Source organism: Dromaius novaehollandiae, chromosome 5, assembly GCF_036370855.1.
Source record: "Dromaius novaehollandiae isolate bDroNov1 chromosome 5, bDroNov1.hap1, whole genome shotgun sequence".
Classification (NCBI taxonomy): domain Eukaryota; kingdom Metazoa; phylum Chordata; class Aves; order Casuariiformes; family Dromaiidae; genus Dromaius; species Dromaius novaehollandiae.
The window spans coordinates 45,692,960-45,711,897 of NC_088102.1; the positions used below are offsets into that span (position 1 = coordinate 45,692,960).

Genomic DNA, 18,938 nt, shown 5'->3' on the forward strand with positions numbered 1-18,938 from the left:
TATTTTCTGGTGAGAGTGTAGTCTAATAAATATGTTCATTTGTCTTAATGATCTGCAGTGATGGATCTGTAGCTTTCTGCAGACTTCCTGCGTGTAAGCAGTACACTTAAGCCAACATCCTTGTATCAGTATAACTGCTGTCATGTAGACTGTCTTTTTGGTTTAGCATCATCATTTGGGATAGGATAGGATAATTGATAGGATAGGATAATTGATAGGATAGGATAATTGATAGGATAGGATAATTGATAGGATAGGATAATTGATAGGATAGGATAATTGATAGGATAGGATAATTGATAGGATAGGATAATTGATAGGATAGGATAATTGATAGGATAGGATAATTGATAGGATAGGATAATTGATAGGATAGGATAATTGATAGGATAGGATAATTGATAGGATAGGATAATTGATAGGATAGGATAATTGATAGGATAGGATAATTGATAGGATAGGATAATTGATAGGATAGGATAATTGATAGGATAGGATAATTGATAGGATAGGATAATTGATAGGATAGGATAATTGATAGGATAGGATAATTGATAGGATAGGATAATTGATAGGATAGGATAATTGATAGGATAGGATAATTGATAGGATAGGATAATTGATAGGATAGGATAATTGATAGGATAGGATAATTGATAGGATAGGATAATTGATAGGATAGGATAATTGATAGGATAATAAAACTTTCCTTGACAAACACCCTTTTCCTTTTCCCGTGGAGTCAAAAAATCAGAAAAGTGAGTTTGCAGTTTTGGAAAATTAACATTATTTGAGCTCTTGAGTGGGTAATTTTTCATTTGTTAGTCCCCAGAGAGCAGCAGGTGCTGTATCCACTTGGGTATTAAGCATGAAGCTGGCTTATTTTTTACCTGGTTCTTATGATGATTGCTTCTCACTTGTTGCAGTCTTGCAAGTTCAGGGTAACATCAGTGTTGGGTCATGTTTTCAAGATTTGTTTTTTTTTGTTTTTTGTTTTTGCAACTGTTTCTTTATGTGGATGCTAGGACTCTGGGAGCCATGCTTCGAGATACAAGCCTATTTTAGTTGTGCCTTAAATGATGCTGAATCTAAGGGATCTACAGTATATTTATGTCTGGAATCAGTATGACTGAGAAAATGACTTGTGTTTTAATTTAGCATCCGAAGTATTCAACACTCAGCCTGCTGTTGGGCTTGGAAGAGCCACCATTTTCTTCATCCTGATGTTAGTCCAGTTTTCCCTGAGGAAGTGGGGGGAGGATGACATTTTCACTGGGGGTAGAGGAGGCAAAAGTGTCTCTGAAAACTATTTTAAGAATTTGGCAATAATGTAGTATTAAAGATATGCTTGCAAGCCATTCCCCTAGTTCTTCTGCACAAAAAATAATTTAAGAAATTTATTAAAAAGTATTTTCTTGCTAAAATGAATGATGCAAAATAAACTAGATGAAAATGCCTAGATTTTCGTCTTTTAATCTCTTCTATTAAATGGTTGTTACTGTAAACATAATGACGTTTTCATTGTTGTAATCATAAGACAATGGCATATAAAATCACCAAGCTCAAAACTTTAACCCTAGCTTTTGCTTGCTTTTGTGTTTGTACTGGATAGTATACTGTCTAGGATACTATGCAATTGTTGTCTTTCATCATGCAAAAATGAAAGCTGGCGTCTGAAAAATTCACTTGCTATAAGCTACAATAAATACAGACTGAGCTGATCTAGATGTAGTCTCTTGCAGTTAACCAGGATGAAATTTGTTATGGTAATTAAAACTCTTGTGTTCTCAGAAGGCTGTCATTAATGGACTCTACTGAAAAGCTCCTTACTGTTCTTAGTAGTGTCCTGTTTCTATGTGCATCAAACGAAAAATTTGTTTTTATTTTTGCATATATTTCCCCTTGTACATACATTTGGCTGACTGCTTTCTGTGGATTTTTTTTTTTTTTTTTTTTTTGCTAACATATTACAGGCCCTGAGTTGGGTGGTGAGTTCCCTGTGCAGGATATGAAAACTGGTGAAGGAGGTCTTCTCCAGGTCACACTGGAAGGAATTAACCTGAAATTTATGCACAGTCAGGTAGGAGGGAAATCTATGACAAGACTATGTGAGCATGAAGCTTTTCGCAGCACGCCTGTGTCTGTGTTTCCTCTTCCCACTGTATCAGCAAGAACAAGGGGCAATGTGACTGTGTGTGTGTGCATGCAGTCACACACTTACTCTATGTACATACATATATATGTATGTGTGTGTAAAAAAAAATAAATAAATAAAATAAAATATATACACTGAAATGAGATATTCCCAGGAGAACTATAAACAGTTGAAGGAAAAAAAATTGGATACAGGTGTCAAACTTCTTGCTTCTGGTGTCAGAATTGTCTAGGCACAAAACAAATGGTAGACAGCATATTAAAGGAGGAAAAAGTGATCAATAGTCTAAACTGCTGTAACTCATCACATCCTGAACATACCTTGGTGGCACAAGCAGTCAACCTTACAGATAGTGTTTGACTTTTGTGAGTATAGATGGCAATCATCTGCATGATCTTTAATCCATCTTGTTTTAAAAAATGAGGGGGTATCTGTAGAATCTAGTATGAAAATAAAATACGAATGTGGCCCTTGCTGTAACGCACAAAGGTAAGAATAAATTACTGATTCTTTTTTCCTTCCAAATAGCAGAAGCCATGGGCATAGAGGAAACACAACTAGAATTGTCACTTCTTCCTTTCTGGATGCAGTTTCTGTTGCTTCCTTTGGTCCTTGTTTTTTCCTTTGCTTTGTGTTTGTTTGTTTTGCATATGTTATTAAAGGCGTGCTGTGCTAGACAATAGAATCAGTTTTTAGGAGAGTATGTCTCTGTGTGTGCGTGTGTGTGAAAGAAAAGCTTCTGTTTAGTCTTCTGTGGAGTGTTTTTTTCCTTTCCTCCTGACTAGATTTCTCCCCCCCGCCCCCAAAACCCTTTGCTCTTCTCTAAGTATGTATCAGTGTAGATCCCGCTGGAAGTGCACATGCATCTCAAACACAAATGCTCAGAATCTTTTTTTTTTAATACTTTTCCCAAAGTCACAGCAGCACCATGCGCCTCTTTAGACTCTTATGTGATAGTATAAGGGGTGAAGTGGTTGTGGACATCCTTCAGTTTTCTTCCTTTCTGTTACCAGGGTGGTACCTGGAGTACAGCTGACCTGCTGTAGTATTTCAAAAGTATTTCTACTTTGTGATTAAACAATGTCTACCAGTATGACTCAGATTTTAACTTCTATTGGATATGCCAAAATAATAACTGCAAGAGGGACTCATCAGTATTACAAAATGAGTTGTCCTAGGTATTGGAAATGGCAGGCCTAAAGCCCTTGAAGATTAAAACTGGCTCTTCAAGCAACAGTTTGATATCATTATAGATGGGCATGATAGAAGTTACTCCTGTCTCAGGGAAGGACACACCACAAGAAATGTTGAGTTTGCTCTTCCTTTGTCGTCTTCTGCTAAGTCAAGAAAGGTATTAAGCTTGAATTGCTCATATCTGAGCGGTGGAGATGACTCTCTTTTTTGGATGAGGAGTCAGGCATTTTTGCAGTTGCAGTGAGATCAGATATAGGAAGGCAGCCACATCATCATTTATGATGGTATCTTGAGTGTAAGAGGCATCTTCACAGGACAAAGACACTATGTGTTGAGTATATGTTGAGCAAATGCATTATATCTGTCCAGAGGATAGACTCCAAATCCTAGAACATTCCTTTGTCCTCAAATTCAAAGGCTCTCTTTTCTGAAAGACTGGAATGACATCCTAAAAGAAACCATAGGGAAATCTTGTACCAAATATTGCTGTCAGACTGAGAGGACTGCTACTAGTTCAATTTGACACCACAGACAGTGGGTCCCATGTTATCACCAGCACTTCTAGAGTAGTAGTCTTATCATATCCTTCCTTGTAGAGAAAGATACTCTAATCTGCTGTCAGTGATGAAAATTACCACATTTATTCTGGAAGACAGTTTGTGCAAGTTGTCAGGTTAGGCCCAGGAATTAATGCCAGCTCTCTTCCCCACCTGAAAGATTTTTTTTTCCTCTTCATCCATTTTTTCAATGAGGCTGTTGCCAGATGAGTTTCCATTGCTTAAAATAGGTATTGAAACAATACAGTTCTGGAAAATATACTTCCTTTTTTTGATATGCTTAACTCCTGGGTCCATTTGATTTACATTGCCAGTTGGCAAGGGTATTCAGTACTATTTAGTGGACCTAATGTATATCCTGGTTTTCTTCAATCTCAAAGCAAAGAGTCTTGGCAGACATCAAAAGTCTGCTATTTGAGAGTCTGCACAGAATGGAGAACTGTAGCAGTTATGTAAAACACTGTCAGTGGTTGCACCATATAAAAAAAATTCCCCTCCAGTTCCATTATCTGTGGAGGTAAAGGATATTTGCATTCTCATTCTAACACTTACCAACCAGACTACTTTCTTAATAAAAGGTCTGTTGCTCTAGATAAATTGTCCTTTTCATTTATCATATATCAAGCTCCGTGAGGCAGTTGATTTGAGAACATATTTATGAGCATGATTAAAAACAGGATCCTACAGCCAGTTCTCTGTGTCGAAAATTGCCTTTCTAATTCTGTTGAGTTTGGGCAGAGATACTGACCAGCAAACGCGTACAAGACCTCATCAGCCACAGCTGCCTCTTCATCTTCCTTTCCTTACTCCATATCCAAGCCCCTTTCTTGGTGCTCTTTCCACAGACTTTTTTCAAGAAGGCCTCTTACGAAAAGGGATTTTGTTGCTCTGCTTGGAAGTCATAGAAATATTTCATTTAGAATATATGAATATGGGTTTCTACTCCTTTTCATTCAAAAAAAAAAAAAAGGGGAGTCTGTTCTATCCTACTTTAGAAGGCTGAAAATAAGCTTCAGTGTTAGAATGGTGCTTGCTTTCATCAAACTATTTCTGAAGGCTCTTGATTTGCAACGTGTATACTTTCTCATTGCCTCGTGTAAATTCCCCAGGAAATGTCTTAGGCGTATGGTGGGCCAGCCTATTACTGTCATATGATAGTTTTCTTTTGGCCTATCAGTAGCACTAATTGTGTTCACAAATTCTCACCGTGCTGGCAGTACTCGTAAGTTGTTTTTGTGTTTTCTTTTTTTTTTTTTTTAAAAAAAAAAAAAAAAAAAAAAAAAAGTTCCAGTCTATCTGTGCTTGGCAGGTCAGAGGAAGTCCTTTGTAATAAGGAGGAATCAAGTGTACCTGTGGCATTGGCATACTATTCACAAAATTCTGAGCTTACTTCTATAAATTATGTTATACTATTGGGTCTCAGTGGCTCTGTCCCTGCTATGAAATCAGCTGGGGTAAAAACAGATGGAAGTTTAATATAATGCAGCAGGCACATGCCCACCTACAGTAGGATCCACACTGACTGCTCTATCTTGAAGAACCACAGTTTCCATAGGGTAAGTAACTGTTACTTCCTTTACACACTTGCTTGTTTCCTGACTGAGAGGAGAGCATCTCTGTCCCATGAACAATGCAGCAGTATAAATATATAGTGAGAAATTATCCATCAACCCATATGTATAACTGTTTTAAAATTGATAACTTACTATAATTATGAAAAACTCCATAAATTCCCATCTGACCCATAGTTCTTTTGTGGAAATGCAGTATTCCTTAATGTTACACTCGAATAGATCAGGACCATCTGGGGCAGTCAAATCTGATTTCAGATAGCTTTACTCTTATCAGATAAGAACAACCAATGTTTCACCTGAGCATTTCTACTGAGTTTCTGAATTTTATATTTTAGACTACCAGCAGAAACTTTTCACAGAAAAATATTGCAGAAAACGAAAGCTGAGTGCAATAAAAAATTAAGTATTCTGTTGTTGTCTTGTTTCCTCTGTCACTCCCTCAAAAAAAAAAAAGCTTTTACCAAGTAAACTGACATAGAACACAGGTGAAAGCAGACAAATAGACAAAAAATAGGTGGATTATTTGTCCTTTGTCTGAGCACTTGAATATAAGCAAGAGAAGTTACAGGTTTTCTGATGAAGTAACTGAAAGCTTAGTTTTTCATGCTGTGCAAAAACTATCCTGGATTATTTGTTAGTTCTCTATTGATTCAAAACAAGAGTAAAAACCCTTCTGATTGAAAATCGACGGGACTTTTCCAAAACATATGGTGATCCCATTTACTGACCTCTGATACTGATAAGACTATTCCTTTAACACTCCACACTCTTCAGTTGATGTGATTTCTGGTGTTGGCTTCCTTTGCCTTTCTTAGGTAACTTATCGTCTAGGGCTAGATGGATGTTACTAGTGGAAAGAACTGCAGAGATTTCCTTTCCCTTCTCTCCAAGTCGATGTAATTTCTCCAATAACTTTTTTTTTTAAATAAGATTGTAAGATCATGGCTTCATAAGCATGTAGGAACTGAAAGTGTCAATCCAGACTACTGTGATATAGTCTTGCTAGGGTCTTTAAGGTGTTGGAAAGAGACTTACTCTGAATGGCAGGTCAGTGTTATTCTTGGTGTTTTTCTTGCCTGAAAAAGCAAGTATATCAGAACCTGGAATATAGGATTGATTCCTTATGATGCTTTGTATGGTGTCATCTTATATCCATGTGCTTTTTCTTGCCCTTTTGGAGATGTAACCTATCCAGGGCATATGAGAAGGAACTGTTTATCTTGAGTTATATTGAATATTGAAAAACTCCTTATGCTCAGAAAACTTATTCATTTGTGCAAATGTGGCATTTAGGTTCTAGACTGAAAAACCTAGTGATGTAGTTCAATTGTTTTGTCTTTTGGGGTTCATGTTTGTAAAACGTGTTAAAACCAGTTCTGTTTTCCAAGTGACTTCTCAGCGGCACTGTGTGAAGTGAGCAAACAATAGAGAAGGGTCCAAATACTCCTGTGCTGTTTGAAGCAGAAAATTGGTACTGACTCTTCAAGAGTCAGTTTGAAGAGTAAGCACGCACATTATATATCCTAAAACTGTAGCTAAATCCTAAATGGCAATGCTGTCAGGGAAGAGGAGGATTAGTGGTTTCTCATTGGATTAAATTTGACTCCTGGATAGTTCAGGAGGATCAGTGTCAGGGTGGGAAGCACAGTGCCCCTTACCTGCCCTCTGTGCTGGAGGAGGATGCATGGAGGGGCAGAAACTAACTGGGATGAACCAGAGACTACAAATCATGCCAAATTTGGGAGCCAGCTTTTTTCTTGTCCCCCTCTTCTGTTGTATTTCAGGTGTGTTGATATTTTTTGCAATAACTCATTTGAGTGCCTGAAGGGGTAGCAATGTTGGATATGTCAGAGTTACTAACTCCTTCGTTTCTCTTCCATGCTTTCTCCTCCTGCAAGGAGCGGAAGGTACTTCATCTTCTGCTGTCTTCGCTTCTTAGCACTTTTAAGTTATTTGTTGATTTCTAGCATTGTGGCAAGTTTGTCTTTTGAATATTTATTTCACCCTTTATTTATATATTAAACTGTAAATGAACTGGTATGCTACAACACCAGGTTATATCTGCTGTGGTGATATTTGTTTATTTTTGTTTTTAATTAAAACCCTCTGACTAATTTTGTGTTATTTTCCCTTCTGTTTTTATAGGTTTTCATAGAGCTGAATCACATTAAAAAGTGCAATACTGTGCGAGGAGTCTTTGTCCTGGAGGAATTTGGTAATTACATTATTTTGATATTAGGTCTGTACTCACATGGCAGTAACTCAAATTTCCAGTCCTCAGATTCAGAGTTGCACTGCAGTTTCAGAGATGGGAGAAGAATGTAGGCTGCCTGTGAGAAGTTGCCTAACTGGGAGATGGGTGATGTAACATAGAAATTTACACTTTCATTTTCATCATACTAAGATTTGTGGCCTAGCTGCTTTTTGTTAGTAGGCAAAGAAGGTGTTTTGAGTTTTGTGAAGCAAGCAAAACGGCAATTAATCTTAGAGGACTGTGCGTAGGAGTTTTCTTTGGTCCTTTTTCTCCTCAGAAATCATTTCCTAAGCACAACTTAAAGTTGATCCTTCTCAGCACGCTATGCTTTCATTACTGAGTATTAGTGCTAATAGCAAAATTTCCTCCTTGCTCTATGTGGAGTTTCATTTTTGTTTTATGGGGCAGAAGATGTTTGGTCAGGTTGTGCTTTAGTCTGTGGTTTTTGGTTTCAGAGCATGACTGGTGAAGAATGGAAAAGTAAAGATTAAGGAGAATGGAGAATTTGCGCCAGTTAGGCCAGTGATTGGTATTACATATAGTCAGTCTACAGTCTAGTTTGGGAAAGTCCTGGGCTACTGTTCAGTGTTAGTGTCATTCAGACTATACTGAACTAGTGTCTGAAAAAGAGTGACTTCGGATGCAGCTTTCCAGAATAGTGAACCATATACTTCTCTTGAATAGTTTCCAAATATGTATTGATTTATTCTTCCACCCATCCATGAGACATTTGTCTAAGTCTTAAGTGCATGAATAAAACATTTACAAAGAAGATAAAATTTACAATATCACATCAGTAGTAGATCAGCATCTATACTTTGGTCACTAATCACAATCTAAATTAGCAGCTCTCTCTACCATGATTGATCTTTGGTGCTGTGGGTCAAAGGTTCTGGTTGATGGATTCTCTCTTACAATTTAAAAGAAATTTAATATGAAGCTGCTAAACTGAAGGTCTTTGTCCTTAATAATATGTTGTCTCCTTCTAATGATAGAGTTATTTAATGAAAAAGCCTTTCCAGCCATTGCAGTTTGCTTATTGTTTGTCACAAATTAATCTGATCTTCCAGAAGTCTGGGATTTCAATTGGTGAACAATTTTCCCCCCTTTCCAGAAAATTCTGTTAGTGATTCAAATGATCAAATCTGTGTATGTAACACCTAGAAAAATTTCTGATAGTTTAGACACTCAAATTTCCTACACTGTACAGTTGTGAATTCCTTTGAGATCATGTTTTCACACTGACTGGCACGATTCACTTCTGGTAGAAAGTGCTTAATGTTGTAAAATAGTAATGATAAGTTTCACAAAGATGAGAGTTCAGAAGCCACAAAATTAGCTAAAAATATGGCTTCAGCTGCTGAGATGTTTAACTTGCAGAAAGGAACTTTTGGGATCATTTTAGGAGAGGTAGTTATAACTTAAAGTACCTCTTTCAATAGTTTGTTTAGATTGTACAAGAAGAAAGACAATGTTTGACTTAGTTATTCCTGGTCAGCTCCTGTTGGCAACTCTGGAATATAGCTTCCTAAATAATAACTGTAAGAGATTCTTTTCTTTTAATAAAGTTTTGTAAGGAAGGAACTATTGCAAAAACTAGCATTGTGATTTGAAACTTCTAGAAAGGTATCTTTAAGAACTAAGAAAAAGATAAATTGGGAGATGAACATTGCAGATAAAAGCTAAGAAATTAAATCATTTATGGATCAAAAATACCTTTCCCTCCCACCTGCTAATACAGAGGTCACATACAAGAACCAATTTACATGTATCAAATGAGATTTACAGTTTGCCCATCCACTTAATAAAGAGAAAGTGGAAAGGAGAAAGGTTAGCTCCTCTGCAATTCCTTTCTTCTTGGGCAGAGGTGGGTTACTATCTCATAGCTGCTCTTAAGTGCTGTGAAGAAGACATGTCAGTCTGTTCTGTTCAAGAGAAATTAACCTTTTAAATTGCTAAGAGTAAAATAATATTCATCAAGTTTCACAGACATCTTAAGAATGGAGTTACTGAGCCATGTTACACCTACAGAACCTTGCAATCGGATTCTATATAGAGAGTGGAAGGTAACTGAAGTAGTATTTCCTCTAAGACAAGTAGGGAGTGGTAAGTGTGTATGCTCTAGTTTGATGGGAAGTACTTCAATGCAAGATTCATTCAGCTGATTTTTGCCAAGCATAAGTGCTCCAACTGTAGCATTATCACAGTTAGCAGGAAATTAAAGGCTTGCTTGTGTTAACATTGGGTTTAGATGGCAGCGTGGAAGTTGACCCTGTGATTTTAGAGCAGAATGCAAGCAGAAGTCAGTGGTCGTTGCCCACAAATAGAACTGGAGATTTAAAGCAAGTGAGAAAATGTTAGGCTCTTCCCTCTGGAATTTGAGTTACTGCTGTGTACTTGTGCTTTACTTTCTTGTGGCCCCTTCACTGCCGCTGCTATGAAAACCTTCATTCTCCAGCAGGTAAAGTGATGTCCCCTGAACTCGTTCTCTGCTAGTGCCTTATTTTCATTCACAGGATTAAAGGCTGCAGGATGGTGCTTAGTAATTTACTCCCTTCATCCACTTAGTTTAACAACATCAGGATTAAGTTTTAATGCTAGAAAAAGTGCTTCTGGTAATTTCTTAATTTTAGGCTTTTTTATTCTGCAGTGGTAGTGCTTTGACTTCTCTAAGTCTTCCTAATTCAATGCTCTCGGGACAGTTTTCCCAACTGGAAGAGCTTTGAAAGAGTATTTCACTTAAAGACAAGGCAACTGTGAAGTGGGGAGAGAGTACCTTGCCTAGATAGTCTCCTCTTCTTTCTTTTCCTATTCTCAGTTATGGTACAGGACTTTACAACTTCCCTTCTCTCCATCCCTTATGGCACAAGGTCATTACTGCTTCCCCTTCCTGCTTTCTGAAGAGTATATGAACAATTGTATGTTATCCAGTGGGCAGTGAGACTTACACAGCTGTAAAATCCTACCCTATTTGGCTGTGCATCAGCCTCACTCCCACCTTTAACCCCTGGTGACATGGAGTTAATTTGGAACGTCTGGTGCCAGCGGGTAAGGTAGCTTGGATGTGCACCTCATTATCGTCCCAACTCTAGTCACTGGTATCACTGGGGCAGTGCAGCCTGGGTGTGCACTTCACTGTTTTTTGGTCCTTAATGTAACCGCCCCCTCTCAAAGAAAAGGGATAGTTTAAAATTATGATTATAAAAGTAATTATTATTTTTTAAGTTGTACTTTTCACTTCATCTTTTTGGGAATAACAATATCATGACACATTGGAACTGGTAGGCATCGATTTATATTTGGAGTATTTTCTCAAACCCAGTCTGCACTGTCTACTTTTGGCCCCCTAGAGTGTGATCCTTCTTCCTCCCCAGTGTTTAGCTGTGTCATATCATAGTTGAAAAGATGACATCTGCATGGATAGGTTTTGTTGTGGACTTTTTCTAGTTATTCATGCTGAACTCATTTGCCTCTGCTTCTTTTTCTGTCACTAGTACTGTGTGTAATAAAACATTCACTCTTCCTCTATGAGCCTGGTATGATTTGGTTTTGCATAACTTTTATATTACTACTTCTAAATTTTTTTGTTGTGACACAGAAATTCCATGGCAAATTTCAGCTACTCTGGAAGGAAAGTATTCAAAGTTGGTCTTGTTATTCCACTGATCTTAACATTTTAAATTTGCCCTTTGTATGTTCTTAGTGTGGTCTTTGTTCTCTCCTGTTGATTTCCCATGGGATCTGTTCACAACAATATTTATAGACCAAGTGTGGGTCAAAGGCACACTTCAGATGCAGTGCACACTAATGGGAGGGTTGCAGCTTGCTTTTTAATGCAGTCCAGAATGAGAGCAAAAGGCAAATTTTCTTTAGCTGTTTTATGGCCGCTTCCCTTCTGTTAGTTTGAGGCAGTGAAGGGAGCAAGATGACATTTTCTGGATAAAAATTTTTTCATCAGTCCCCTAATTCTCTTTATATGTAAGTCCTCTAGAAATCAAATAAAGCCTGATATTTTTGAGAATACATGTAACTGAAATGAATATTTTGTTTTAAGGCAACTTGTTCAAAAGCAATGAACATCTTTGAGATGTTAAAGTAAATATCAGCGCACACATTTCAGACAGGAGAAAGAATGTCTTCAGAAACTCTCAAGACATAGCTGGGAAACAGTCTTCCAGTGTTGAAAATTTTCCCTTACCTTTTTTTTGTTTGTTTTCCTGGTTTCACTAACTTCCTACCAGAGTGTCCAACAGTTCTTTTGAGATCTGCTTTGCAGCAGAGAAGGATTCAAACATTTAGAAGGCAAAATCTTTAGGAATTGTGTACTGACAAATTTCTAAGGAGTCGTTGGTTTGTTTTATGGTAGTAGGCATTAAGCATATTTTATCATTAAGTGTGTTTTGTCATTAATTCTGCTATCTAACAGGAATAAGTACTATCAGAAAAGCCAGAGGCTGTAAGAACCATCAAATATCTACTATGGTTTTCCAAAGAGAGGCAACAGAATATTTTTGTCAACCTAAGTTATCTATTATGTCATTACCAGTATCTTCAAGGAGACATGTAATGTAAATGACAAGAAAGAAAAACACCTAGAAGTGAGGGATAGTGAGGTGCGCTGTTCCTGCAGTTGCTGTCTGTGCATCCTTTCCTTTTCCTATGGGAACATTGTGCTATTTCTTTTCCCTTTTCCTCTCGTTTTTTGAACTTTTTGTTTTGTCTCTTGCCCGTCCGGTTTTAGTTCCTGAAACTAAAGAAGTGGTGAGCCACAAGTACAAGACGCCAATGGTGAGTCACCTGTGATGCCTTCTAGTAGTTCTTTAGGATGTATCTTTACATTTTCATGTGGTGAAAAGACTCGCATTGAGATCGCAAGATTTGCGATGCTAGCACTGCAGTAAAACACAGGCTGCTTTTTATGTTAGCTTTTAGTTGAGGGAAGACACCAAAACCCGGTGATTCTTGCTTTTGTGAAATTAGAGGAGCTCATGGGTAGTAAAGGAAGGGTAATGCCTTTCATTAAGATAGGTAAAGATTCAAGATAGCCAGTTTGGTTTGAATTTTAACACATTAAATGCTGATGAAACTGCTAAACTGGTGACGGCGCAGATCACAATCCCTTATCCACAGAATAGATGGAAGAGGAGACTAATTTCTGGACATAAAATGATCACTGAGTTTATGAAAAATTCCTGCCTGTTCATATGAAAGTGATCAGTGAGATGCAAGAGAATGGTGTAAGTAGTGATTCCTGCCATGAGGTGGGTTATTGCTGTGCTCTAGTGCTCAGTTTTTATAAAATCTTTGAACACCAACAGTTGACGATGATACTTAGCACTTTTACACATAATATTGTAATAGGCATACGTATGCTCGTGAGTGAGAAATAGAGGCCAATAATTATCATCAGAATTTGAATTTCTCCAGTTACTTAGTGTTTGAAGTGCAGTGTGTTCATATGGTGATTGTATGGAAGCTCACCATCCTTTAAAGGAAGGAGATGGAAAAAAATAAATTACTTGAAGCTACAAATGTGTTAGAATCAAAATCCTTAGAATACATGTGAGATGATTTAAGAAGCGGATAGCTGAATCCTATACCATTTAATGAAAGTTTAATGAAAATGACGAAATTATTTTACACAAGCTTTTGTGGCTTGTCCTCTAATACAACAAAACATGTTACATGTATTAGAAAGATGGTAAATACAAACCTCACTTTTCAAGGCAAGAACTTTTAAGGTCACCAGAATACCAAGTCTAAGGAAACCAAGTCTAAGTCCTATCTTCACTGAATTGCGCTGCCAGTCACTATGCTAAAAGAAGATTCTCTGTTAAATAATAGACTTAATCATTTAAAAATAGGAATTGTAAATTTTGCTAATGCTATACATCATTAGATAGTGAAACTCACTGCTGCTATAAGATAGTGACAAAATAGTTTGGTATTCTTTGTATAAAACCTGCAATGTTGGGTGGTGGTTGTGGTTGTTCTATTTATTTATATTAAAAAATAAAAGCTTTTGTTATCCATGAATTCTCTAGCTTTGGTTAAAAATTACAAGGATTGCCAGTCCTTGTACTACTGGGTATAAAGAGATTACAGTTGTAAATAAGGAAGAATCCTACTGTTTCCTGAGCCAAGGTACAGTACTGGTTGTTTAGTTTTACAGCCTTTTTAGTTAGCTGTTTCCACCCTTACCAGAAATTTTTATAGCTTTGTACAACAAACTAAAAGCAAATTTGTAGGTTGCTTTTCTAATTGGCACTGGCCAATTTTATAGCCTAGTGTATGTTTTTAAAGACAATTAGCAATCATACTATCAAGAGACTAATGCTTTTATTCTAAAGGTCTTTAATTTGTTACAAGGCTTGTGATCCCTTTCCATCTCAATAAGAAGATACCATGGGGCACTCTTTCAAGCCATTGTAGACAGAGTAGTTGTCTGATGGAGAAAGATATGCAGCAAAAATATAAAATGTGCAGTGGATTTTGTAAGCGCTAAACCATCTAGAATTTCATTATCTCCTTTTCTAAATTCTCTAGGCTCATGAGATCTGCTACTCCGTGCTGTGTCTCTTCTCTTATGTGGCTGCCATACGGGGGAAAGAGGCAGAAAACAAAAGCAAACCACCTCGGCCAGTTTCCAGTTGATCACAATATTGGAGAATATCTACCCTTTGGCACGTTGTTGTGCAGTACTCCCATTTTTATTGCTGTTCCTAGAGCTCACTCTACTGTCTTCTCTGAGAACTTGATTATTTATGTATGATCCTGCAAGTCTCACCTCATAGGAAAATCTAACACATCACTGCTCAGTCTCCTTCTGAATTCATCCTTAATGGAGTTTTTATGTGAGCTGTTAATCAGACACTTTTGAGCATCAGCATCCAGCTATGGGTGACTTACTCTGACCATTCCTTGGAATCCCATTTTTTAAGATGACTAACATAACTTGAGTTCAGTTTTTTTGTTGTTGTTGTTTCTAGTGATACTTGTTGCAGATTTATCACTTTACAACTGCAGACTTCTGCTTTCAGATTCTCTGGTATGTGCACAGTGGAAGCAGGTCCTGCATGTTGTTTAAATGTAGTGGTTTTATTGTTTTCCTTTTATTTTGTTCATTTTTACTCACCATCATGAAGTTCTCATCACATAGCTCATCATATCCTTTTGGTAGAGATGAATAATTTAGTTACCGTAGTCTCAAAATAACACATGTGGCAACTGCAACTGAAGTCTGGCAATTAAATTAGTCCATCTGTGGAAATAACTGCTTCTCAAGTGGGAAAAGGAGTGCAGGAAGAGAAACTTTGAAGACAGTACATTGTGAAAACCTCTGACACCTTCTGGATTGTGTCATTCTTCAAATGGGAGTTTAGATAACATTTGCAGACATCTCAACAGTAGAGTTAACATATGCATATAGCAGTAACTAAAGCAGTTAATCAAAGGGAGTAGAAAATAAGGATAGGTAAAAATTGAAAATGTTATTGGCAGAAGCACGTGGCAAATCCATGCAGTTCTGAGACTGACTGTACTCTACACAAGATATTTCTGTGGCAATCTGCAGAAAATGTTCAGAAGCCCACAGGATTATATCGGTCCAGATTTTTTTAAGCTATTGCTTTTGTCAGTCTATACCTATATATATCAAGGAATCTTGCAAATACTGTGCTATTATGTAATGAAATTCCCTCAGTTAAAAGTATTCATCACATTCCTTATTTTAAATAGGCTGAATATGAATTTTTTGCATCCTGTTTTTGTTCTTGAACTGTACTGCACTTGTCTGGAAAGCTCTTAGGATGTTGGGAGGAGAGACTGTCTAGAGAAAATAATGTTACATGTAAAATAACTGAAAAAAATGCTCTGATTGCAAACTGATGTATTGTATGTTTTGACATAGGATTCTGAGTAAATGCACCCAGAAGTAACCCTGTTTTGGCTTGGTTAGGGTGTCTACTATTTTAAATGGAATATACTAGTCATGGGTGAGGATGTGATGTAAATATTATCATACCACATCTATTTATAGAAACTGTACAGCTGTCTGAATGTGAAAATAAAATATCATTCAACCAGCAATGGGTTTTCATCCTCCTGTGCTTTAGCTTTTCTATTGATGCAGCTTATTCTGAAATTAATGAAATCATATACAAAACATCATATAATCAAATGAAATATTAAAAAGAACAAATTCTAAATGGAAGAATCTACATTTTTTTCCACACAAACAGTTGTAACTATTGTAAAAGGTTTTTTGTTTTTCTTCTGTCATAACATAAATGTTACTTCTTTAAAAGAAAGAGTCTGAAAAACATTAATAGGGAAAGCAGACATGTCTGAAATCCTGTTTTCCTGTTCGTTGTGATGGAAACGGATTTTTTTTTTCCCCCCACACATGCAATTAAATCAATGTGTAAAGGATTTTTCATCCTTGCCTAATTTGAAAACAAAGCTGGAACTAACAAACCCTGAAGTTATCCTGTTTTGTATTTATTTTATTTTCTTTTTTTGTCTTCTAATACTATAAATTTTCTTATAGCAAGATCTGAATTTTGGCAAATCTGTTATTCTTCTGGATGTTAGTATATTACAAGTAGAAATCCTTCAGTTACAACTGTGAAATCATTTAATTCTAAAATAGGTGTTCCACTTGCTGGCACCCATTTAAGTGAAGAATATTAATTTTAAAATTGTAAATATTATTGTAGCAGGCCTATTAACATATTCAATCTAGTTAAAATTATAAGGGGAGGATTAGAGTTTAAAATAACAATTAGATGCATAGTATCACTTGCTAGCTACAGCTTTTTTTTTTCCCTGTAAGAGCTGTACTTCTGAAAGCGTATTTTTTTGTGGCTTACAATAATAAAGTATAAACTTTTAGTGAAGTACATTCTAGGCTGCTGAGAAACTGCAGTTTAGAATAAGACTTTAAAGGCCTTATAATAAAAATAGCTCTCCATCCCTTTTGACATAATCGAAGAACAGGTGTGGCTAAATAGTTGTAGAGTAACATTTAACATCATGTAACACGCGTGCACATGCATGCACTAAGAATTAGTAAAAAATCCAGCAAGTAGACTGACACTCAGATTCTATTTTTCAGATGAGAGCATGTCGTCTGAAACACTGTCATGTTTTAAAAACTAAAGAAATTCTTAATGTACAAAATTATTCTTGTACTTGATGACTTGGCAGGTGTTCTGCTGACTGTGGAAATGTAGCATATTAATCTGAGGCAAAGGCATGCTCTGTAGTACCTCCATTACCAAATACACAGTGGTGTTATCTGAATACCAATACAGATCTGAAAGTCAGGTTTAAAGCTAACAGCAGAGCATAAATCTTTCAGAGTGCAGATCTTCCATCCTTTCCATCTTCACTGTATCATCCTAGGTCACAAAAGATATGTAAACTTTTCTTTGGAGAGAAAATAACCACATGCAAACTACTATAATTATTTTTCATTTCCCCCATATTTTGATCTTTAGGTAAGAAGAAAGAACAACAACCTTCCAAAACCAAATGTAAGACTTCCATTTAAAATAATAAATAGTGCTAGAATATTCATACAACTAAATGAATACTGTTTTTACCACTAGGAGGAGCCTGTGTCATAGTGTTCAAATTTCTAAACATGACAACCATTTTAATACCTGTGATCTTTCTAAGGCACTTACACAAATAGTGAATGCTGTAATTATGTGACAAAGATTCATTAACTTGCCCAAAACCTTCTGGTATTCGCTTATCCTGAACAAGTTTCTTTTTCTGGTAGAATTCCTTGTTTGTGGAAGTTGGTTTTCCAAAATGACTGCTGAAATGTTCCTTGGAAACACTGGGGCTTGTGACTAATTTTCCAGACAGTTCAAAGTGGGAACTTTGTATTCAAAGTGGGAACTGGGGTTCATAACTGTCATCTTCTCTGTCACAGGTCTTCATTGTGTTGCTCTAGAAAGCTATCTGTGTTTTGTTTATTAATGCAGTGTTGTTTTCTCATGTGAGTGAGTCCCTATTTTAAAGGTTAAAGAATTTTACCTAAGGGAGTGTCACAGGGCAATGGTATCATATTTACTGAAGATATCTCTAGAAAGACTTTGAAGTCAACTGCTGAAGGAAAGAGTTCATTTCAATAAGAAAACCACTGTAAAAACTTCCTACACTCTGATTCCTAGTTTCAGATAAACCCTAATGTCCAGCTTTGCTTTCAGGATAGAAGGGCATACAAGATAAATATATTCATCTGGGCATTCAAAAGCTAAGCTGCTAGTAGTTCATGAAGAATTTCAGTTCTAACTAAAATGCTATCTTAGTGATCAAAGTGGATGGAAAAATGTAGTTATGATTCTAGGCCTTCTCAGGAGGCTTCCTCTTACAAAGATATTGAAGATAGTAATTCTAGCCTCTTGTTGCTCATGCTATACATTGGTTTTTGGTTCCCACTGAGTATGCTAACAAGGAAGCAGCTGCCTAGAACAGGAAAGAACCAGCCCCTTGCCCCTGGGCCAGACTTAGTTCTGAATTCAGTGGCAACGGGAGCCTAAGTGGCCATGCTTCTCAATAAGTGCAATACTTGGATCAATTCCCTTTGGTTGCCAAATGGTTGTAAATCAGATGTTGACTCAGGTGAGCTTCTGCTTCTGTGAGAGGAAAAGACTTTGCTCAACTGACTTCAGTGTTGCTTAGGCACTAAGTCACTGCCCTTAGGAAGCCAGGTCTCAGTTAAAGATGGCATCTCCTAACTCCTAAAGAGCTAGGAATTAGGAGTGAGAAGCAGCAGCTTTGTGGAGAGGACCTTGCCCCCCAAGAGGTGATGGCTAAGAGCCTCTGGCTCTCCCAGAGTTCAGAATTCAGCCAGAGATCCCTGCTTCTCTCCAGGGCAAGACATTTCCAATCATTGCTTCTGCTACCAGCAATGGCTTCTTGTACAATTCTGCCCTGTCACACTTTTGTAAACTGTTCAATGTGAGCAACAGCTTCTGAGTTCCTAATGCCATTCACAGTGTGGCCGTTTCACTAAGACAGTAGAAATGTGATGACGCTTTAAATAACAATGATATATGACCCCTCTTTCCAGGATTGTAGCTGAAGGTTTGAAAAGCTTCATGCTGATGATGAATGAGGTTTGAGTGCAGTAGAGTACAGAGAGGACCTCTTTCAGCCTTTCATATAACTTGAGACCTCTTTCAGACAGA

At 37.0% G+C, this 18,938-nt stretch overlaps 1 protein-coding gene across 14 annotated transcripts in view; it reads left to right on the plus strand.

Annotated features, from left to right (window-relative positions):
* Positions 1-15,822, plus strand: part of MADD (MAP kinase activating death domain) — a 73,710-nt gene extending 57,888 nt beyond the window's left edge. For all 14 annotated transcript variants that reach the window (XM_064512699.1, XM_064512702.1, XM_064512700.1 and 11 more), the window contains 4 exons: positions 1,974-2,080; positions 7,626-7,695; positions 12,476-12,522; positions 14,281-15,822. In XM_064512699.1, coding sequence (XP_064368769.1) covers positions 1,974-2,080; positions 7,626-7,695; positions 12,476-12,522; positions 14,281-14,388 — 332 coding nt within the window. In that variant the 3' untranslated portion in view covers positions 14,389-15,822. The remainder of the gene's footprint in view (positions 1-1,973; positions 2,081-7,625; positions 7,696-12,475; positions 12,523-14,280) is intronic.
* The last annotated feature ends 3,116 nt before the right edge of the window (positions 15,823-18,938 follow it).